General features: G+C 47.4%; 1 protein-coding gene across 1 annotated transcript; it reads left to right on the forward strand.

The window, feature by feature from the left end:
* The first annotated feature begins 4,869 nt into the window (after window positions 1-4,869).
* LOC129701571 (arylsulfatase I-like) lies at window positions 4,870-12,433 on the forward strand. The gene is made up of 2 exons (XM_055642834.1): window positions 4,870-5,701; window positions 9,345-12,433. Exons 1-2 carry the CDS (start codon window positions 5,400-5,402, stop codon window positions 10,729-10,731), a joined length of 1,689 nt encoding a protein of 562 aa, XP_055498809.1. The 5' UTR covers window positions 4,870-5,399; the 3' UTR covers window positions 10,732-12,433.
* The last annotated feature ends 11,161 nt before the right edge of the window (window positions 12,434-23,594 follow it).

Raw genomic sequence — 23,594 nt, forward strand, 5'->3', positions numbered from 1 at the left:
GGGCCCGAGATACAGGGAGAGGTTGAGCAGGCTAGGATTTTGTGAGGGGCACATGAGGGGAACAGATAGGTAAATGCACAGCCTTTTACCTCACGTAGGGGAATCAAGAACTAGAGCAAATAGGCTTATGGTGAGAGGGGAAAGATTTAATAGGAAACTGAGGGGCAACGTTTTCACACAGAGGGTGGAGGGTGGATGGAATGAGCTGACAGAGGAGGTAGTTGAGGCAGGCACTATAACAACATTGAAAATACATTTGGACAGGTACATGGATTGGAAAGGCTTAGAAGGATGTGCCAAATTCAGGCAGGTGGTTGCCATGGGCAACTCGGGCCGAAGAGCCTGTTTCTGTTCTGAATAAATCTATGACTCTAAATGGATATAGAGAAAGTTAAGCCACAAAGATGGCCATGATCTATTTCTGTGACTGGGAACCTGTCCTGATCTTTGTAGCCACAAGACAAGCCCTTTATAAGCAAACACAAGTGAACAACCGGACAGTGGTCTTGTTTGAAGGACAGACTGATTTCCCTTGCAGCAGGAACATAGACATAGAACATAGAACAGTACAGGAACAGGCCCTTCGGCCCACAATGTCCCTGCCGACCATGATACCAAGTTAAACTAATCTCCACTGCCTGCACGTGATCCGTATTGCGTTAATCCTTACACTTACATGTGCCTATCCAAAAGCCTCTCAAATGTTCTTCTGTGCCTCCACCACCACCCCTGGCCCCCCACCCACTCTGTGAAACACAATTACCCTGCACATCTGCATTAAACTTTGCCCCTCTAGTGTTTTGGCATTTCCTCCCTGGGAAAAATGTTCTGACTGTCTACCCATTCTACGCGTCTCATTATATTATATACTTCTATCAGGTCTCCCCTCAACCTCCGACGTTCCAGAGAAAACAATATGAGTCTGAAGAAGGGTCCCAACCCTAAATGTCATCGTTCCATTTTTTCCAGAGTTGCTGCTTGACCCGCTGAGTTACTCCAGCATTTTGTGTCTGTCCAAGTTTATCCAACCTCTCCCTGTAGCTGAAATCTTCTAGTCCAGGCAGCATTCCGGTAAACCTCCTCTGCACCCTCGTCAAAGCCTCCACGCCCTTCCAGTAATGGGGTGACGAGAGCTGCACGCAATACTCCATATGAGGTTTGACCAAATTATGACAGAATAACAGAATGATATCAGTAACAACAAATGGCTTATCTGCAGGAAACAACCCTGAGCTATGATGGACATTGCCAGCTCATAGCTGGGATCTTCTTTTGGTTGTCGACAGCTAACTAGACAGCAGTTTGCAAAAGCCCAAAAGCTTTAACTGTTTTCAAAAGCTCCAGGGAGCAGAATGAGGCCATTCGGCCCATCGTCTACTCCGCCATTCAATCGTGGCTGATCTATCTTTCTCTCTCAACCCCATTCTTGTGCCTTCTCCCATAACCCCTGACACTTAGAAGATGTGTTCACATTTGAAAGGGGGCATAATGGGCTGAAGGGCCTGTTTCTATGCTGTACTAGTTCTATGACTCCATGTGTGAGCCCATTTGGTAAGTGGGTTCATTAATTGGGGAGCAGTCTTGCCTCGTTAAATTCCCCATGGGACGTATTCTCTGGGGCTGCCTCTTTTTAGTTTAATTAAGTTTAGAGATCCAGCGTGGCAACTGACCCTTCGGCCCACTGAGCCCGTGCCCACCATCGATCGCCTGTAAATTAGTTCTACGCTATCTCAGTTTCACATCCTGCACACGAGGGGCAATTTTCAAAAGCCAATTAACCTACAAATCCTTTGTTTAAGAAGGAACTGCAGATGCTGGAAAATCGAAGGTAGACAAAAGTGGTGGAGAAACTCAGCGGGCGCAGCAGCATCTATGGAGCGAAGGAAATAGGCAACGTTTCGGCCCGAAACGTTGCCTATTTCCTTCGCTCCATAGATCCTGCTGCACCCGCTGAGTTTCTCCACGACTTTTGTCTAACCTACAAATGCGTACGTTTTTGGAGAGTGGGAAGAAACCGGGGGCTCCCGGAGAAAACGCACGCAGGTCACGGGGAGTCTGTACAACCGTACAGACAGCACCCTTAGGCAGGATCAAACCAGGTCTCTGGCGATGTGAGGCAGCAACTCTACCGCTGCGCCAGAGACCGTTGATCGTGGCTGCTTTCCAGAGGAAGTGTAGATGGAGTCGATGGTGGGGAGTCTAGTCTGTGTAATCCACAACTATCTGCAATCCACAACTGTCTGTAATTTCTTGCAGACATCTGCCTGAAGTGGCATTTAGTACACAGAAGAAAGAAAGACTATGTCAAGCAGAGAATGAGAGTAGGCAATGCTAAAGGTGACATATAAATGCAAAATTAAGTTATTACTGGTGCCACTGCTTGGCAGCTCTGTGATCTATGACACCTCTGATTAATGCACCTACGTAACAAAGATTAACATCTTCTTTTTTGCGATTTTAACAGTTATAATTTATCCATGTTTTAGACGTGCAGAAATATGCGAATACCATTTGCATATTAATAAGTCACAATGCATCTGCAAATAAATATTCATGGTGATCGTCTGATAGATAAAAGGATTGAATATAGTTGGAAAATATCTGCAAACCATAGTTCTGTCATGCCAAATACTTCTTCGGAACAAATCCCTGGGGATAATGAGGGGAATCTGTTACTGTCTTCGCATATAAAAGGGAGGAGAGCGGTAATATCATACTGCTGTGTTGAAATTATGCTGGAACGCTGCAAGGTTGGATGTAAATCAAAGAGGCATCAAGTTATGGTTGTTTGTGGAGTCACTGGTTCAATTCCCGCTGCAGGGAGTCTTGCCAATGAACCAATATCATGGCATATAGAAAAAGATACAGCACGGATACAGTCAGAACCTTTTCCACCAGGATGGAAAAAAAATCAAATACCAGAGGGTATCATTTTTTAAGGTGCGAGGGGCAACGTTTACAGGAGATGTGCAAGCAAGTTTTTCTACACAGAGGGTGTGGTATAGAGGCATCTCGACCCATCACTGACCGAAATAAGACACTTCACATTTCATCAATGTTAGGTTGGCAAAGAGCAGCTAATTTAGTAAATTTTTAATGAACGACTGGTCTATGAAGGAGACTGGCTTTGAAAATGTCTAATTAAAGTACGCTGAAGCTAGTAATTTATTTTTCGAAAACAAACTTTATCTCAATAAAGATCAGCCAATTAAGATTTTTTACTTTGTACTGGCAGTTTGAAGAAGGATTCCGACCAAAGATATCGGCTGTAGACTTCTCTCCCGAGATACTGCCTGACCCGCTGTGTTACTCCAGCAGTATCTCTTGGTGTGAGAGGAGATCAAATGGATGTGTAGGAAAGAACTGCAGATGCTGGTTTATACGGAAGATTGACATAAAATGCTGGAGTATCTCAGCGGGTCGGGCAGCATCTCTGGAGAAAGGGATTGGTGATATTTCAGGTCAGAACCCTTCGTCGGACAGAAAGGATGAAGGTGGGGGGAGGGGGGAACTGGAGGCAAGGAAAGGCCAGAACAAATCTAGCTGAAGATCTTGACCCAAAGTCACGCCTGTCTATTTCCCTCCCCAGATGCTGCCTGACCCGTTGAGTTCCACCAGCACTTTTTTCCTTTTTTGCTCAAGATTCCAGCAAGCACAAGTCTCCTGTGGCCCCATGAAACATCGGGATGCATCGCAGCCTGGTTTTGGAACAGCTCCATGCAGGACCGCAGGAAACTGCAGAGAATTGAGGACATTCAAGATTCAAGATTCAAGGGAGTTTATTGTCATGTGTCCCAGATAGGACAATGAAATTCTTGCTTTGCTTCAGCACAACAGAATATAGTAGGCATGAATACAGATCAGTGTGTCCATATACCATCACACAGACCATCACACAAACCATGCTCCCTTCAACGGACTCCACCTACACCTCACGCTGCCTCGGCAAGGCCACCAGCACAATCATTCCCTCTTCTCCCCTCTCCCATCAAGTACAGAAGTGTGAAAACGCACACCTCCAGATTCAGGGACATTTTCTTCCCAGCTGTTATTAGGCAACTGAACCATCCTTTCACCAACTAGAGAGCGGCCCTGAGCTACTATCTACCTCATTGAAGACTCTAGGAATATCTTTAATCGGACTTTACTGGACTGCCATGATTCCCTTTATCCTGTATCTATATACTGTGGATGGCTCGATTGTAATCATGTATTGTTATCATATGTAGCCTTTCTGCTGACTGGTTAGCATGCAACAAAAGCTTTTCATTATACATTGGTACACGTGCCAATAAACCTATCTAAACTAAACATTGACAATTTCACTCTCTATGGAACAAGCTGCCGGATCAGGTAGTTGAGGGAGGTACTATCATAATATTTAAGAGACATTTGGACAGGTGCATGGGTAGGAAAGGTTTGGAAGGATATGGTGCAAACAATTAGTAAGGGTGTCAGGGGCGATAGGGAGAAGACAGAAGAATGGGGTGGAGAGGGGAAGATAGATCAGCCATGATTGAAAGGGCTGAATGGCATAATTCTGTTCCTATTACGTATGAAACACAGGCAAGTGGGACGAGTATAGATGGGGCAAATTGGTCGGCGTGGGTAGGTTGTGTCCAAGGACCCGTTTCCGTGCTGTTTGACTATGACTCCACTGATGCTGCCTTACCTCTTGAGTATTTGCAAATCTTCCTGGCTTTTATTTCAGATTTTCAGCATCTGCAGTTTCCCCTTCCCTTACTTTTCCTGACAGAATGTCTTCCTTGTGGGAAGTGGGATCTTAAGTCTCCCGTGCCCGAGGGCGAATTGAGCCTCCTGTTTGCACAGCTGAATTTGACAACAATTTCTGTAACCTGGTCATGTGGAATAAAAATGAACAGATGGATTATCCAATGGTGAAAAGGAGAGCCGGCCCACCCCTGCCAGGATGCCGCAATCAGAGCAGAGAGGGGCGGGCTCCAGACACAACAAACCCGGCACCGTTACTGGGAAGTGTGGAGTCCGCTGCCACCGGGGCTGGATGTCGATATCACAATGACCGAGCCTCTGAAATAAACCATTCAAAGTTCCCTGCTCCGGAGTAAAAGTAGTAGCAATTTGAGCAAAGTTGAAAGCGCTTTGAAGAAGGTCGGAGCATACTTCCAAAGGGTTTTTGTTTTACTGTCGAGGAAACTTTGGAACAAGTTTGAAAAATTTGCAACAAATTTGAAACTTTTAAAAAAAAATTGTCGAGAAAAAGTTAAAAAGTGACCTTTCGGACAAAGATTGTGAACTTTTCAGGAAAGTTTGCAACAAATTTGGAAAGTTTCTTTTTGATGTCGAGAAAATGTTAAAGTGACCATTCCGATAAAGTTAGTGAACTTTTGGGGCAAGTCTGCATCAAGTTAGCCGCGGCTATGGCCGTGTACACTCTGACCGGCTTCTCGCTGGTGAGTCTGCTGTCGTTTGGCTACATGTCTTGGGATTGGATGAAGGCCGATTCAAGCGGCGAGGGCGAGGCGGCGGTGGCCGGAGCCGCGGACAAACCACACATCCTCTTCATCTTGGCTGATGACCAGGGCTACCACGACATCGGCTACCACCGCTCGGAGATCCGCACCCCGGTCTTGGACAGCTTGGCCGCCCAAGGGGTCAAACTGGAGAATTACTACATCCAGCCCATCTGCACGCCCTCCAGGAGCCAGCTGATAACGGGAAGGTGAGCCGGGGCTGGAGGCTGGAAGCATCCAAACTCTAGTGGGGTTGGTTTTGATGAGATATCGGTTTAATGGAAGATGAGTGGTGAGCATAGACCCACAAAAACTGGAGTAACTCGGCGGACAGGAGAAAAAGAGCAGGTAACGTTTCGGGTCGAGACCCTTCTTCAGACTGAAAGTCAAGGGTCTGTCTCTACCTGAAACGTCAGAGATACTGTCATTCCCGCTGAGTTACTCCAGGTTTTTGCGCCTATCTTCAGTTTAAAACAGCATATGTCGTTCCCCCTTACACAAGGCCAGTTGACATTATTTACATAGGAGGACACAAAAGTGCTGGAGTAAATAGACGGGTTAGGCAGCATCTCTGGAGAACATGGATAGGTGAGGTGTCGAAACCAAAGCACTGCAGATGCTTGTTAGATAGACATAACGATAGACATAAAGTTTTGGAGCAACGTGTTACTCCAGACCATTTCTTCAGACTGATGGTCGAGGAGGGGGAGGGGGAGGGGGGGGGGGGGGGGGGTGGGAGAAAGCTGGCAGAGAGGAGAGAGACATGTAATATGTGTAGGGATGAACTGCAGATGCTGGTCTAAATCGAAGGCAGCAACAAAAAGCTGGAGTAACTCAGCGGGGTAAGCAGCATCACTGGAGAAAAGGAATAGGTGATGTTTTGGGGTCGAAACCCTTCTTCAGACAGAGTCAGGGGAATGAGAGATACAGACGGTAGTTGGGAGAAATGAATGGACGATATGTAAAAAGTAATGAGAATCAAGGAAATGTGGGGTACACAATGAGCCATTGTTGGGATGGGTGATAACGAGTAGACAGGAACTCAACAGGGTGACTGTAAAACTAGTGTGATGATTAGGGTGGGGGAGGGATGCATGGGTGAGAGAAATCAATGCACACACCACTGAGGTTGTAAGCTGCTCCGGCGAAAGATGAGTTCCTGGTCCTTCGGTTTACGTGTGGTCTCACTCTGACAGTGGAGGAGGCCCAGGACAGAAAGGTCAGTGTGGGAATGGGAAGTGGAGCTAAAGTGTTTGGCAACCGGGAGATCACATAGGCCGAGGTGGACTGGGCGAAGATATTCAGCTAAGCGATCGCCCAATCTGCACTTGGATGCGGTGATATACAGATGATAGGTGGACACGGGCGAGTCCAGGTGGCACACGGGGGGGGGGGGGGGGGGGGGGGGGGCTTCGTAAGAGGTTATCTGACATTGGAGAATTCAATGTTCATACCAATGGGTTGTAAGCTACCTGTAAGGAATATGAGCTGCTCTTCCACCAGTTTGCCTCACTCTGGCAATGGAGGAGGCCTAGGACAGAAAATATTGATCACCTGTTCACAGTAGTTCTATGTGATCCCACTGTCTCATCCACTCCTTATACACTAGGGGGGGGGGGGGGGGGGGGGGGGGATTAACCAACAGATTCATACATCTTTGGGATATACGTGGAAACCGGCACACCCAGAGGAAATCCACATGGTCACAGGGAGACGTGCAAACTCCACACAGACAACACCCGAGGTCAGCATCATACCTGGGTCTCTGGCGCTGTGAGGCAGTGGCTCGAACAGTTGCACCACGGTTTAGTTTAGTTGATTGTCACATTTACTGAGGTACAGTGAAATTCTTTTTGCCTGCTATCCAGTCAGCGGAAATATTATACATGATTACAATCGGGCTGTCCACAGTGTACAGAATAAAGGGAATAACGTTTAGTGCAAGGTCAAGTCCGATTAAAGATAGTTCCAGGGTCTCCAGTGAGGGAAGGTCAAGACCGCTCTCTAGTTGTTGTTAGGATGGTTCAGTTGCCTGATAACAGCTGGGAAGAAACTGTCCCTGAAACTGGGGTGTGCGTTTTCACGCCTCTGTACCTCTTGCCTGTGTTACTTGCAGATAAAGTGCAGTGTTAAAAAGTGCAAGAGTCACAATGAGGTTCAGACTCTTAAACGAGTATAAAACGTTTATTTCCATCTATCCCAGTGGCAAATATCTCAAACTTCAACCATATCAGCTGCTTAACTATCTAAATTCCAATATAATGTAACGTTTTTATTCTTTCTGGTGACTTTGTCATCAGATGTTCTGAATAATGTCTACAAGGTTGTGGGTGGCACAGTGGCGCAGCGGTAGAGTTGCTGCCTTACAGCGCTAGAGACCCGGGTTCGATCCTGATTACGGTGCTGTCTGTACGGAGTTTGTACGTTCTCCCCGTCACCTGCATGGGTTTTCTCCGGGTACTCCGGTTTCCACCCACACTGCAAAGGTGTAGGTTAATTGGCTTGGTATAATTGTAAATTATCCCGAGTGTGTGTTGGATTGTGTTAGTATATGGGGAATCACTGGTCTGCGTGGACTCAGTGGGCCGAATGGCCTGTTTCCCTGCTGTATCTCTAAACTAAAATAAACTTCAAAAACTCCAGATTTTTCCAGATCGCCCCTTCGTTAAGATCAGGCCTCCAACATGTTATTAGGTTTGGGGAATTCAATCTCTCCACACACTCTGCGCTGGCAAAATAAACCGGCCGCTAATCATCGGGGGTGAAGTGAATTCTCGATTCAGGAGAAGGCTTTAGGGTGTCCCGAAGCAAATGCTTCGAATTTCTCCGTGAATGTTTACATTAGCTGTGAGCGACTGCATACGAAGCATAGAGACTTTGTTAATCTGTGAACCTCTCCTGGGGGAAACCACACACACACACACACGCAGCTTGGAGCTGCTCTATGTTTTTGACAAGGAGCTTTAGTTGTAGTTTAGAGGTACAGTGAGGAAACGGGGCCCCTTTGGCTCACCGAATCCACGATATATCTCTAAAGACTCAAGTGTAAAGACTGTGTTGAATGCCCAGAAGTCTATGGATCTAAATTTTGAAGGGTTGCAGAGTGCCGCAGCTGTGAGTCAGGGTTTAGCTTAGACGTTGAACTGTTGCCTCGCCAGCGTCTTGTACAATTGCAACATAACATCTCAACTACATGTTCAGTGCAGTCTCCCCAACATCATGTCAGCAGTGGTTTAGTGGACTTCGGCCAGTGAGAAGGCAGTCTCTGGTTGCAGAGTTGACTCGTGCCTTCAACTCAAATAATTAGGCCAGACTACTGTGTGGGAAAACTCAGTGGGTAACACATCCACGCCAAATTTGATCTGAAGAAGAGTCCCGACCCAAACCGTTGCCTATCCATGTCCTCCTGAGATGCTGCCTAAAGGGCCTGTCCCACTGTACGAGGTAATTCAAGAGTTCTCCCGAGTTCTCCCCTGATTCGAGCTGGTGTAATATACGTAGAGGCTCGAACGAGTAAAAAGTAACAATTTTTTTTCATTACGAGTATTTTTTTACTCGTGGACATTTTTCACAGTGTTGAAAAAACGTCACGAGTTTACCGGATTTCCCGAGTACCTACCGTTACTCGAACGAGCCGCTATGTGACATCCACGAACTACCACGTACCAGCTACGTACATTACACCAGCTCGAATCAGGGGAGCACTCGGGAGAAATTGAATTACCTCGTACAGTGGGACAGGCCCTTTACCCGTTGAGTTACTCCAGCACTTTGTGTCTATCTTTGGTATTAAGTAGCATCTGCAGTTCTCTGCTGCGACTCTATGACTAATGGTGTGTGCCTTTTCTGCAGGTACCAGATCCACACGGGCCTGCAACACTCCATCATCCGGCCACGACAACCTAACTGCCTCCCCCTGGGCCAGGTGACCCTGCCGCAGAAGCTACAGGAGGTGGGCTACTCCACCCACATGGTGGGCAAGTGGCACCTGGGCTTCTACAAGAAGGACTGCCTGCCCACCCGGCGGGGCTTTGACACTTTCTTCGGCACCCTAACGGGCAGCACGGACTATTACACCTACGACAACTGCGATGGGCCGGGGGTGTGTGGGTTTGACCTCCACGACGGGGAGAATGTGGCGTGGGAACACAGCGGGAAGTACTCCACCCAACTCTACGCCCAGAAGGTCACAAAGATCTTGGCATCCCACAGCCCCAAGGAGCCACTCTTCATCTACTTGGCCTTTCAGGCGGTCCACACCCCGCTACAGTCGCCCAAGAAGTACATCTACCAATACAGGTCGCTGGGCAACGTGGCGCGGCGCAAATACGCGGCGATGGTGACCTGCATGGACGAAGCCATCGGCAACATCACCGCCGCCCTCAAGAGGTACGGCTACTACCAGAACACCGTGATGATCTACTCAACGGACAATGGCGCCCAACCCTTTTCCGGTGGCAGCAACTGGCCCCTGAGGGGGCGCAAGGGGACCTACTGGGAAGGGGGTATCAGGGGGATTGGGTTTGTCCACAGCCCCCTGATCAGGAAGAAGGGGCGTGTGAGCAGGGCTTTGATCCACATCACGGACTGGTACCCCACCCTGGTCTCGCTGGCTGGAGGCAACTTGACCGTCACCCCTCCGCTGGATGGCTACAACATTTGGCAGACCATCAGCAGGGGGAAGAGGTCTCCACGCAAGGAGATCTTGCACAACATCGACCCCTTGCACAGCCTGGCCAAGTCCGGATCCTTGGAGGAAGGTCTGGGCATCTGGAACACGGGCGTCCAAGCGGCTATCCGGACGGGCGACTGGAAGCTATTGACCGGAGACCCCGGATACAGTGACTGGATCCCACCCCAGACCCTCCCCAGCCTTCCGGGGATCTGGTGGAACTTGGAACGGCAGAGGTCGGGCAGCCACAGGACGGTGTGGCTCTTCAACATCACGGCCGACCCCTACGAGAGGGTGGAGGTGTCCGCCGAGCACCCGGCGGTGGTCAGAAGGTTGTTGACCAGGCTGGCTCATTATGAGAGGACCTCCCTCCCCGTGCGTTACCCAGCCGATGACCCCCGGGCAAACCCGGAGCTCCACGGGGGAGCCTGGATGCCCTGGGCCAGCGAGGATGAGGTGGTGGAGGGAACGGTGAGGAAGAAGAGCAAGAAGAAGACTTGCAAGATCTGCAAGCTCAAGTCCTTCTTCAAGAAGCTCAACACCAGGATAATGTCCAACCGCATCTAGGTGGCTTGTGAACCAGGCCCCAAGGCTGGGAGATACCTGGATCCAAGGTGGACCTTTTGGGGGTGTGGGAGTGTGGTGAACATGAAGGGTAGGGACTTCCCTCCTTCCGGCTCCTACCCTTTCCTCTCCGTTCCTCCCTCTGCCTCTTCTCTCCCTCGAGCCCCAGAATCACGACGAAGGATTGCAATACGAGGGCACTTTGTATGGGTGGAGCGTTCAACCTGTGGCTGATGCGGTGGCAAAGCAGGTAGTTCCACTGCCTCATAGGTCCATATACCACCGATTCAAACCCAAGTGTGCGTATGTGTGTGTGTGTCTGTTTGTGTGGAGTTTGCACGTTCTCCTTATGACCGCATGGGTTTCCTCCATGTGCTCCGGTTTCTTCCCACGTCCCAAAGACTTGCGGGTTTGGAAGCTAATCGGACCTCTGCAATTTGCCTCTAGTTTGTGGGGAGTGGATGAGAAAGTGGGATAACATAGAACTAGTGTGAATGAGTGATCGATGGTCAGCATTGACCCTGTGGGCCAAAGGGCCTGTTTCCATGCTGTATCTTTCGATCAATCAATCAATCCCTCTGAATTTTCCCATCCACATATCTGTCCAAACATCTTTTAAAGATCGATCCTGACTACGGGTCCTGTCTGTATGGTGTTTGTACGTTCTCCCTGTGAGCACGTGAATTTTCTCCGGGTAATCCGATTTCTTCCCTTACTCCAAAGACGTGCAGGTTTGTAGTTAATTGGCTTTTTTAAATTGGAAATTGTTCCTAGTGTGTAGGATAGTACTAATGTAGGGGGTGATCACTGGCCTGCAAGGACTTAGTGGGCCGAAGGGCCTTTCCACGCTATATCTCTAAAGTCTAAAGGTATTCCTCAATTTTAAAATGATTTCCCCATCTCAACATTGCCAAGGTTGCTTGAGTTATAGGGAGAGGTTGAACAAGCTGTGATTTATTTTTTTGTGTGTAGGAGGGAACTGCAGATGCTGATTTAAATTGAAGATGGACACAAAATGCTGGAGGAACTCAGCGGGATAGGTAGCATCTCTGGAGAGAATGAATGGGTGACGTTTCGGATCGGGACCAGTCTGAAGAAGTGTCCCTACCCAAAACGTCACCCATTCCTTCTTTCTAGAGATGCTGCCTGTCTCCCTGAGTTACTCCAGCAATTTGCCTCTATCTGGGAATTTGTTATTATTGTCTAATCAAAGATGGGATCAGAGGAACAAGGAACTGCAAATGCTGGTTTACAAGAAAAAGGACACAAAGGGCTGGAGTAACTCAGCGGGTCAGGCAGCATCACTGGAGAATAAGGATGGGTGATGAATCTGGTCGTGACCCTTCTACAGATTGCTTCAGCCGTTATTCGTGATGTTGAGTTGCAAGTGTTACAATGACACTGGCAAGTGTGGGGAATTTTTTACATACACAGAGGGTGGTGGGTGCCTGGAACGCGTGTTATGACCCTTCTTCAAATTGATGTAGGAGGGCAATTGATAGGTGGATACAGGTGAGGGGGAAGTTTCAAGATGAAACTTCATTATACCAAAAGCTTTAGATATTGATGGAAAGGCCAACATCTCTAAGAGTCTTGACTATTTTGGATTAAATTGAATATCTGTGCCAATTATTTTTTATACTGTTTATTTAATATTGTCGTGACTGTGTTCAACCGGTCGTGAAATAAACTGAAACATTACGAACCAGGGTCTGATGTTGGAATTCTTTGTTCTGATGGCCTCCTTGCTTGGTTGAGTTTGGGCTCAATGACTTGGCGTATTGCAAACTAACTGCAGCAGACTAACCTTCTTTTCCATTAACTTGTATAAAGTTATACAGCGTGGAAGCTGACCCTTCAGCCCAACCGTCCACACCAACCAACATGCCCCATCTACACTAGTCCTACCTGCCTACGTGTGGCCCATATCCCTCTTTCCCTTTCCTATCCATATGCTGGTCCATGTGTCTTTTAAATGTTCTGATAGTACTTGCCTCAACCACTACCTCCTCTGCCAGCTTGTTCCATATATCCACCACCATGTGGAAAAAGTTTCTATTAAATCTGTCCCCTTTCACCTTAAACCTATGGTTCTTGATTTCCCCCACTTTGGGGGGGGGGGGGGGGGGGGGGGGGGGGGGGAAAGACTGTGTTGGCCCTATCTATTCCCCTCATGATCTTACATGCCTCTGTAATATCACCCCTCATCCTCCTGAATGCCAAGGAATAAATTCTTAGCCTGCCCAACCTCTCCCTGTAGTTTAGGCCCTCGAGCCCTGGCAACATCCTTGTAAATCGTCTCTGCACTCTTCCCATCTTAATGACTTCTTTCCTATAGCAAGGTGACCAAAGGTGAGCACAGTACTCCAAATATGTCCTCGCCCAACATCTTGTACAGATTATGCTTGTAGATTAGTTTAGGGATACAGCGTGGAAACGGGCCATTCGACACACCGATTCCACGCACCCGTCGAGCATCCGTTCACGCTAGTTCTATATTATCCCACTTTCATCCACTCCCCGAACACTAGGGACAATTACCTACGAACCCGCATGTCTCTTGGATGGGGGAGGAAACTGGAGCACCAGGAGGAAACCCATGGGGTCACAGGGAGAACGTGAAAACTCCACACAAACAGCACCCGAGGTCAGGATCAAACTTAGATCTTTCTCTCCACTTCCTCTCTCCGCACTCCCCTCCATTCTCTCCCTCTGCATTTCCCCTACCCCTAACCCCTAATCAATCTCTCTCCCATGTTCTGCTCTCTTTCTGTCTCACTCTCTCCTTCCTTCCCTATCCACCTCTCCCTCTTTCACTCCTTTCTCTCTCACTCTTTCAACACTCTTTCTCACTCTCCTGCTTCTCTATCTACTCTACTCTCTCTCCCCCTCACTCCCCCCCCCCCCCCCCCCCCCCCCTTAAGTTCATAAGTTATAGGAGCAGAATTAGGCAATTCGGTCCATCAAGTCTACTCCGCCATTCAATCATGGCTGATCTATCTTTCCCTCAGCCTCATTCTCCTGTCTCCGTCCCATAACCCCTGACACCAGTACTAATCAAGAATTATCACCTCTGCCGAAAAAATATCCATTGATGGCCTCCATAACCTTCTGTGGCAAAGATTTTCACAGATTCGCCACCCTCTGGCTATGATCTCTAATCCTGTGTTAACTCACTCGTTCTGGGATCATTCTTGTAAACCTCTTCTGGACCCTGTCCAGAGCCAGCACATCTTTCCTCGGATATGGTGCCCAAAATTGGTCACAATATGCCAAATGCAGCCTGACCAGAGTCTTATAGAGCCTCAGCATTCCATCCCTGTTTTTGTATACAAGCCCTCTTGAAATAAATGTTAGCATTACGTTTGCTTTCTTTACTATCGATTCGACTTGCAGATTAACCTTTTGGGAATCCTGCACCTGCACTCCCAAGTCCCTTCGCACCTCCGATTTCTGGATTTTCCCCTCATCCTAACAAAGCTCGAGCAAGTATAGGCACAGTGCCATCAAACGCTCATCAAACATTAGCCCAATCATTCCTGGGATAATTCTCGTAAACCTCCACTGGACCCTCTCTAACACCAGCACACCCTTCCTCGGAAATGGGGCCCAAAACTGCTCTCAATAGTCCAATATCCCTTCTGTTTCATAAGTTCTCGCAGCAGAATTAGGCTATTCGGCCCATCAAGTCACACAACAACTTTCATTTATGTACAGTAGCACCTTTAATGTAGCAGAAATGTTCCTCAACACTTCATCCAACAGACCAGGGAATGGAATTTATCATAGAACTGGGAAAGGGTGACTAAGCACATGCAATTTACCCGAGGTCGTGTTCAAAATTTGATTCATTCGTAGGTTTGACTCATGCAATTGACCCAACCCCGTTTCTCAAGGACAGACAATAAACCTCAGCTTGGGAAATGTCACCCAGATCTGAGATACAAAGCCCTTACTCCCTGATCACAGAGTCTCTCCTGTACAGACAGCGCTGTAGCAAAATGAATGCAAAGACAAGTACAATATGAATCCTTTGTTCCTCTCAGCTTCTCCACGTATCCCTTTGTTCCAATATTTCAAAAGAATAAACTTTAAGTTTCAGAGCACAAAGTTGCTGCGCATTTGCAGCTCTTTCAGACAGAATATCTAATCGAGTTATGATTTGAGGCTGAGTCAGAGAGGGGGAAAGTATTTGCGATGAGTGGCTGTTTTTGTTTAAAGAGTAGTGATGACCTTCTCATTGCTTGGGCTCTGTGTTGTCACTGGGAGGAGGGTTAGATGACTATATCATGGCATATTGTCCTGGCTCATCTCTGCCTGGGATCAACACATGTCATATCTCAATACACCTTGGGCAGCTTGCAACTCAACGATATGAATGATGATGTTTCTAATTTCAACTAACGTCCCCCAATCTAGTCGTCCTGCTAGTTTCATTGGCCCTTCATTATCACCTCTTCCACAGCCACCAATGGACCTGGAATGAACTCTGAGCTGTCCAGTAAAGCTGTCTAGGAACAAAGAGGTTGATGTGAAACCATGCTGCCTTTTTGAGAAAAGCCTCAGGAAGCCAACATTTTCCAAAACTCAAAAGTCAGTCAAAGGAAACTGGAAATCAGGAGGTGAAATTGCTTCCGAATGTGTCTCTGCTTTCTGTGGTGGATCTATTGGATGTGATTCAGTGGGTTAGGGTCCAAGGTATTGCTTGAGAAAGCAAAGAAGCAAGACACAGAGTCCATGCTTATGAAGCTGCCAAAAGTCCTTGCTCTTGAAGCTGCCAAAGGGAAAGGTAAACAGTGGGGAGATGAGGAAGATGCTGGAGCCAGCCAGTGAGTCAGGTGTGATGGTGTTGGCTGGGATCGCGGGTGGCTTCCTTTACCAAATGTCTACCAGACAACCCAACCACAGAACTTGGCAAAGGGTATTCCATGTAGGAAAGTGTGAAGTCATGCCCTTCACCAGGAGGAATCAAAAGATGGAATGTTATCTAAACATGGAGAGAGAGAGGCTGTAAATGAGAGGAGCATTTAAAGACCCAGGGCCTCTTGTATATGAGTCCCAAATGGTTAGTGTGCAGGTGCATCTACACTTCAATGGTTTCTTTATTATAATAATAATAATATATTTTATTGTCATTGCACATAAGCGCAACAAGATTTGGTATGCAGCTTCCATCCGATGTCATAACTTAAATAACTAATAAAATTTTGATTTAGATTTAGATACCCAGAGAACATGGTTTGTAAAAAGAACAGTAAAACATCATGTGTATCTACGTACAGTGAAATACTTTAGACAGACACAGAATGCTAGAATCTCATTGGAGACTCAATGTCTTGTGGACACGGCTTTGTCTCTGCAACTGATGCACTACAATGCTGAGAACTATATTCTGCACTCTGTATCTTCCCCTTTGCTCTACCTATTGTACTTGAGTTTGACTTGATCAGATTGGATAGCATGCAAAACAAAGCTTTTCACTGTACCTCGGTACACGTGACCATAATAAACCTAAACCTAAGATAGGCAGGCAGAGGAGATTAATTTATCCAGGCATTATGTTCAGCATGGACATTGTGGGCCAAAGGACCTGTTCCTGTGCTGTATTGTTCCAACATTCCATATTCAGCTCCTCCATCCCAGCTTCTCCTGTCTTATCATTCCTCCTGGGAAGGAGATGACGAGGAATTTCTTTATTCAGAGGGTGGTGGATGTGTGGAATTCATTGCCACAGATGGCGGTGGAGGCCATGTCATTGGGCATTTTTAAGGCGGAGATTGACAGGCTCTTGATTAGTAAGGGTGTCGGGGGTTATGGGGAGAAGGCAGGAGAATGGGGTTGTGAGGGACAGATCGATCAGCCATGAAAGATAGATCGGCCATGAATGAATGACGGAGTAGACTTGATGGGCCAAATGTAACTCGGCGGGTCTGGAGAATGTGGATATGTGACTATTTTTTGGTCAGAACCTTTCTTCAGCCTGATTGTAGATGTGTGGGGTGGGGGTGGGGGGGAAGAAAGCTGGAAGAGAGAAGGGTCAGGACAAAGTGAGCGATTGGTGTATCCAGGTGAGGGGGGATTTTGTTAGGCAGATGGCTGGACAAAGGGCTGAGATGAAAAGGTCTGAGATGGCTACTGCAAAAAAAAAAAAGTGCTGGAGTAACTCAGCAGGTCACGCAGCATCTCTGGAGAGCATGGACTTGGGTAACGTTTCAGGTTGAGACCATTCTTCAATTACTCCAACACTTTGTGACTCACCAATGTTTGGTTTGGTTGAGCAGATCTTCCTTCGGGAAGGTCAATGATCTCGGATCCATCTTCACCGATGTCCTCAAAGACAGGACGGGGTTAAATTACCAGCCTGCCAACTCCTGGAGTGTGATCTGCAGTTCTTGTTGCACCACAAGAACCACACCATTTAATTTCCAGTAAATTAAACAAATCCAACCCTTTCTACAAACACCATTGAGTCTGAGTAACAGGAATTGTGAAACTGGAGATACAAGAAACTGCAGGTGCTGGAATCTGGAGCAAAAGACAAAGTGCTGGAGTAACTCAGCGGCTCAGGCAGCATCTCTGGAGAAATTGAATAGGTGATGTCTCAGGCCAAGACCCTTCATCAGGAGTCAGGGGAGGGGGGAAAGTAGAGGTATGAATAGGTACAGAACAGATCAGTTTGGTTTAGTTTAGTCTCATCTAGCTAAACAGTACAGTATGGAACCAGGCTCTTCGGCTCACTGACAATCAGTCACCTGTTCACACTAGTTCCGTGTTATTCCACTTTCTCATCCACTCCCTACACAATAAGGATAATTTACAGAGGGCCAATTAACCTACAAACCTGCAGCTCTTTGGAGTGTGGGAGGAAACTGGGGGCTCCCGGAGGAGAACCAAGCGGTCAGGGAGAGGTGATGAAAAGGTCTGAGATGACTGCTGCAAAAAAAGGGATACAAAGTGCCGGAGTAACTCAGCGGGCCAGGGAGCATCTTTGGAAAATAAGGATGGGTGACGTTTCAGGTCGGGTACAAATAAAGGACTCGACCCAAAATGTCACACAACCGTTTTCTCCAGAGATGCTGCCTGGCCTGCTAAGTTACTCCAAAGTGGGACAATATGGTAACTTGGCATCGTGTTCAGCACAGATATTGTGGGCTGAAGGGCCTGTTCCTGTGCTGTACTGTTCTATGTTCTATGCTCTGGCGACCTCTGGTGGGAGAGGGGTGTAGGTGGATGCAGAGCGGGATTAATGGCTCGAACAACACAAAGTGCTGGAGTAACTCAGCGGGTCAGGCAGCGTCTCTGGAGAAGATGAATGGGCGACGCTTTTGGTCGAGACTCTTCAGGCTCTTGACCCGACCCACACAACCTTAATCCTACATCGCCAACGAAGCACTGCGAAACACCTCGTGCACTAACGGGCACTTGTTTTCTAATTGTCTTGTTTCACGAATGTTCTCTCTTCAATGTCAGGTAGAGTCTATGTGCAAATTGGGTATTATTTGTATTTTTATGTGCTTAGTTTAGAGATACATAATAGAAACAGCCACTGTGGACCACTGAGTCCACACTGACCATTGATCACATGTCCACTGAACATAGTTCTATGTTATAGAGGTGTATAAAATCATATGGGGAATTGATAGGATAGATGCACAGAATCTTTTACCCAGGATAAGGAAAACAAGAAACAGAGGGCATAAGTTCATAAGTGCAGCAGAATTAGGCCATTTTGCCCATGGAGTCGACTCCACCAAACTGGCAAGAAACAGAGGACTCGGGGTTAATGTGAGGGGAAAGATTTAATAAGAACCTGAGGGGTAACATTTTCACACGCAGGGTGGTGGGTATATGGAATGAGCTGCCAGGGGAGGTAGTTGAGACGGATACTATCACATCCTTTAAAAGACATTTGGACAGGTACATGGATAGGATAGGTTTAGCTGGATATGGGCTAACTGCAGGCCATGTTGACCAGTATGGGAATGTTGGGCTGAAGGGCCTGCTGTGTGACTAGATGACTCCATGAATTGAGGTTGAGGATGGGAGGGGCCCTCCTCTTGTTCCCAGGGGATGGGACCACAGCTGATCAGCGACCTCCTGCCTGTCAGCTTGTTTACTTGGATCTCCAAACGGAATCCAAGACCATGCAGGTAGGGAGGATCGTTATGGCAACCGACAAGTCTCCTTTTAATAAAAAGCACAATTTTCCCTCAGATCAACCAAGTATTTGCAAAGGAGCTTGCATTTTTTGGGCGTTTGTTAATCATTGGTCGGAAGCTCTGGCAAGGCTCGGTCACCATGGTAACCAGGCTGGAAGAGAAGGTGTAGGAGGATGAACAGGCCAATTGTCTCCTTCGGGCCATTGATGTTCAAATTCAGATCTTTGTCATGTCCGAAACACAGGACTAGTGGATTCCATGTTGTCGAGTCCAATAGACAATAGGTGCAGGAGTAGGCCATCCAACCCTCCGAGCCAGCACCATCATTCAATGTGATCATGGCTGATCATCCTCAATCAGTACCCCGTTCCTGCCTTCTCTCTATATCCCCTGACTCCGCTATCTTTAAGAGCTCTATCAAGCTCTCTCTTGAAAGTATCCAGAGAACCGGCCTCCATCGCCGTCTGAGACAGAGAGTTCCACATATTCACAACTCTTTGTGTGAAAAAGTGTTTCCTCATCTCCGTTCTAAATGGCTTACCCCTTATTCTTCAACTGTGGCCCCTGGTTCTGGACTCCTCCAACATCGAAAGTCATACACCGTGGAAACAGACCCTTCGGCCCGGCTTGCACATACCGACCAACAGGCCAATGAGTGTAGGAGGGAACTGCAGATGCTGGTTTACACCGAAGATAGAAACAAATTGCTGGAGTAACTCAGCGGGTCAGGCAGCATCTCTGGAGAAAAGGAAGAGGTGACATTTCAGGTCGAGACCTAGCTGAAGATTGTGAGCAGTTTTGGCCCCTAAATCTGAGGAAGGATGCGCTGGAGTTGGAGAGGGTCCAGAAGAAGTTGACGAGAATTATCCCGGGGGGATGATTGGGTTATCGTATGATGAGCGTTTGATGCCACTGGGCGTGTACTCACTGGAATTCAGAGGAATGAGGGGGGACCTCATTGAAACTTACCAAATAGTGAAAGGCCTATTGGATGTGGAGCAGATGGTACCACTGGTGGGAGAGTCTAGGACCAGAGGGCACCGTCTCAGAATAAAAGGATGTACCTTTAGAATGGAGATGGGGAGGAATTTCTTTAGCCAGATGGTGGTGAATCTGTGGAATTCTTTGCCACAGAAGGCTGTGAAGGCCAAGCCATTTGGGTATTTTTAAAGCAGAGATTGACAGATTCTTGATTAGTACAGGTGTCAGGGGTTATGGGGAGATAGGCAGGCGAATGGGGCTAAAGGGAAAAGATAGATCGGCTATGATTGAATGGCAGAGTAGATGTGATGGGCCTGGAGGCCTAAGTCTGCTCCTATACTTGTGATACAATATTACTTGTGATACAGATACGGTTGTGATTCCAGAACAAGGGGTCACAGTTTAAGGATAAGGGGGAAATCTTTTAGGACCGAGATGAGAAAAACATATTTCACACATGGAGAGTGGTGAATTTCTGGAAATCTCTGCCACAGAATGTAGTTGAGGCCAGTTCATTGGCTATATTTAAGAGGGAGTTAGATGTGGCCCTTGTGGCTAAAGGGATCAGGGGGTATGGAGAGAAGGCAGGTACAGGATACTGAGTTGGATGATCAGCCATGATCATATTGAATGGTGGTGCAGGCTCGAAGGGCCGAATGGCCTATTCCTGCACCTATTTTCTATGTTTCTATGTGAACTTATCACCTATTCCTTTTCTCCAGAGAGGCTACCTGTCCCGCTGAGTTACTCCAGCACTTTGTGTCTGATACCTTTAACAGTTTAAGAATAAGGGGTAGGCCATTTAGGACTGAGATGAGGAAAAACCTTTTTCACACAGAGAGTTGTGAATCTGTGGAATTTTCTGCCACAGAAGGCAGTGGAGGCCAATCCACTGGATGTTTTCAAGAGAGAGTTAGATATAGCTCTTAGGGCTAATGGAATTAAGGGATATGGGGAGAAAGCAGGAATGGGGAACTGACCTTGGATGATGAGCCATGATCTTGTTGGATTGCGGTGATGGCTCGAAGGGCCAAATGACCGTCTCCTAACCTGATACAGGTGACAGGTGCTCATTGCAAAAGCTTCTGTCTGTTCACCAAACTGGCCTCTAGAATGAGGGAGCTCTACCCTACATCTGCAGCCAAACCAGGCCAGGCCAGGCCAGGCCAGGCTGCATGAAGTGTAAATGGAGTTGATCATGGGGAGTCTCGTCTGTGTGACGAACTGGGCTACATGTATAACTCTCGGCAATTCCTTGCGGTGTAGGGTAGAGCTGTTCCCGAACTGAGCTGTGATGCAACATGCCAGTATGCTTTCTACAGTAACATTGCAGATGTAGAGGTTTGTAAGTCAGACCTCTCTCCCGACAGTATTTCATTTAGATTCATAGTTATACAGCAAGGAAACAGGCCTTTCAGCCCAACAACCCTGCTGACCACCATGCCGTATCTACACTAGTCCCACCTGCCTGCGTTTGGCCCATATCCATCTAAACCTTTCCTATCCATGTACCTGTCCATCTGCTTCTTAAACATTGCGATAGTACCTGGCTCAACTTCCTCCCCCGGCAGCTCGCTCCATACACTTACCTACCACCCTTGGTGTGAAAAGGTTACCGCTCAGGTTCCAGGTGCAGCACAGTGGTGCTTTACAGCGCCAGAGACCTGGGTTCGATCCTGACTACGGTTGCCATCTGTATATTCTCCTTGTGACCGCGTGGGCTTTCTCTGGGTGCTCTGGTTTCCTCCCACACTACAAAGGCATAGATTAATTGACCAGTAAAATTGCAAATTTTCCCTAGCATATAGGATATTGTTAATGTACGGGGTGACCGCTGGTAGGCGTGGGCCAAATAGCCTGTTTCTATGCTGTATCTCTAATGTCTAAATCTTTGGAGATAAACTTAAACCTATGTCCTCTGGTTCTTGATTCTCCAAATCTGGGCAAACGATCTTGTAGATTTTCCCGATCTTATCCTCTCATGATTTTATGCACCTCTATAAGATCACCCCTCAGCCTCCTGCATTCCAAGGAATATAATTGCAGCCTGCCCGACCTCCCCCTATGGCTCAGACACTCGAGTTCTCGAAACATCTTCATAAACCTTTTCTGAACTCTTTCCAATTTAAAACCATCCTTCCTACCTACAGCAGGGTAACCCCCTCCTTACACACTAGGGGACAACTTACAGAACCCACACTTCTTGGACACAAGAAAACCCACATGGTCACAGGGAGAACGCACAAACTCCACACACAGACAGCACCTGTGGTCATATATTCTCCATAGATGCTGCTGCACCTGCTGAGTTTCTCCAGCTTTTTTGTGTACCTCCGATTTTCCAGCATCTGCAGTTCCTGCTTAAGCACCTGTGGTCATGTTCGAACCCGGGATTCCGGCACTGTGAGACAGCAGCTCTACCCGCTGCACCACTTATGCCACTCATCATTTTACTGAGAGACGAAGGGGAGGGGTGGATCATGTGGGTTAATCCACAACTGCAAAATTCTGTGGGGGGATAAATACCAAACGTATTGTATTTGAGTGTAGGAAGGAACTGCAGATGCTGGTTTGCACCAAAGATAGACTGGAATAACACCGATGTTGGAACAACTCTGCGGGCCAGGCAGTATCTCTGGAGACAAAGGATGGGGGACATATCGGGTCGAGACCCTACTTGAGATTGAGAGTTGGGGAGGGGCAAACTTTACTCCAGCCTCCCGCGACCTCCACCGGCGACTCCGCAATTCCCCGCCTCTCCCCAGCGACTCCACTGATCCCTGCCTCTCCTCTGCCCACTTTCCACTAAGCCGGAACTGTCGCCTCACCTGATTTCAAGGGCCAGCTCCAGGCCCACAGCAAGTCCACGCTGCAGACTCCTACACCGCATACAAATGGTATTTGAGGTTTTCCACCACAACCTGAGAGTAGTCCTGAACTACTGTTTACCTCATTAGTGACCCTTGGGCTTCCTTTAATCGGACTTTACTGGCTTTATCTTGCACTAAGCAATATTCCGTTATCTGTACACTGTGGATGGCTCGAATGTAAACATATAATGTTTTTCCGCTGATTGGATAGCACGCAATAAAAAGCTTTTCTCTGTACCTCGGTACACGTGACAATAAACTAAACTGAACTGATTTTGTGCAAAGAAATGTATTTTGAGGTTTTGTTCTTTTCCACAGAACAATGATGAAAACATGCTCTTGAAAAACAGTCTGTTGTTTGACAGCTGTAACCTTTACATGAAACAAAAGAGAAAAACTGAAAATGCTGAATATCTGAAGTAGAAAAAGCTGGAATCCCTTATCCAGTCAGGTAGCATCTGTGGAGAAAGATACATATTCATATTTCAGCTCAATAATCTCAAGATAATAACAGGTTCAGGCAAGGCGAATAGAGAACCTTCGGAGATAGAAATCGGCACAGTGGCGCAGTGCTAGAGTCGCTGCCTTACAGCACCAGAGACCCGGGTTCGACCCTGACTAAGGGTGCTGTCTGTACGGAGTTTGACGTTCTCCCTGTTACAGTGTGGGCCTTCTCCGGGTGCTCCGGTTTCCTCCCACACTCCAAAGACGTACAGGTTTGTAGGTTAGTTGGGTTTGGTAAAGATTATAAATTGTCCCTAGTGTGTAGGATAGTGCTAGTGTACGGGGTGATTGCTGGTTGGCACCGAAGGGCCTGTTTCTGTGCTGTATCTAAAGTCTAAAGAGTAGACTAGAT

Source organism: Leucoraja erinacea, chromosome 11, assembly GCF_028641065.1.
Source record: "Leucoraja erinacea ecotype New England chromosome 11, Leri_hhj_1, whole genome shotgun sequence".
Lineage (NCBI taxonomy): Eukaryota > Metazoa > Chordata > Chondrichthyes > Rajiformes > Rajidae > Leucoraja > Leucoraja erinaceus.

What these genes read in the sequence shown, in the direction of transcription:
- LOC129701571 (XM_055642834.1), top strand. Translation starts at nt 5,400, where the DNA reads ATGGCCGTGTACACTCTGACCGGCTTCTCGCTGGTGAGTCTGCTGTCG. An exon ending in AGCCAGCTGATAACGGGAAG is followed by an intron (nt 5,702 to 9,344) that starts GTGAGCCGGGGC and finishes CCTTTTCTGCAG; the next exon opens with GTACCAGATCCACACGGGCC.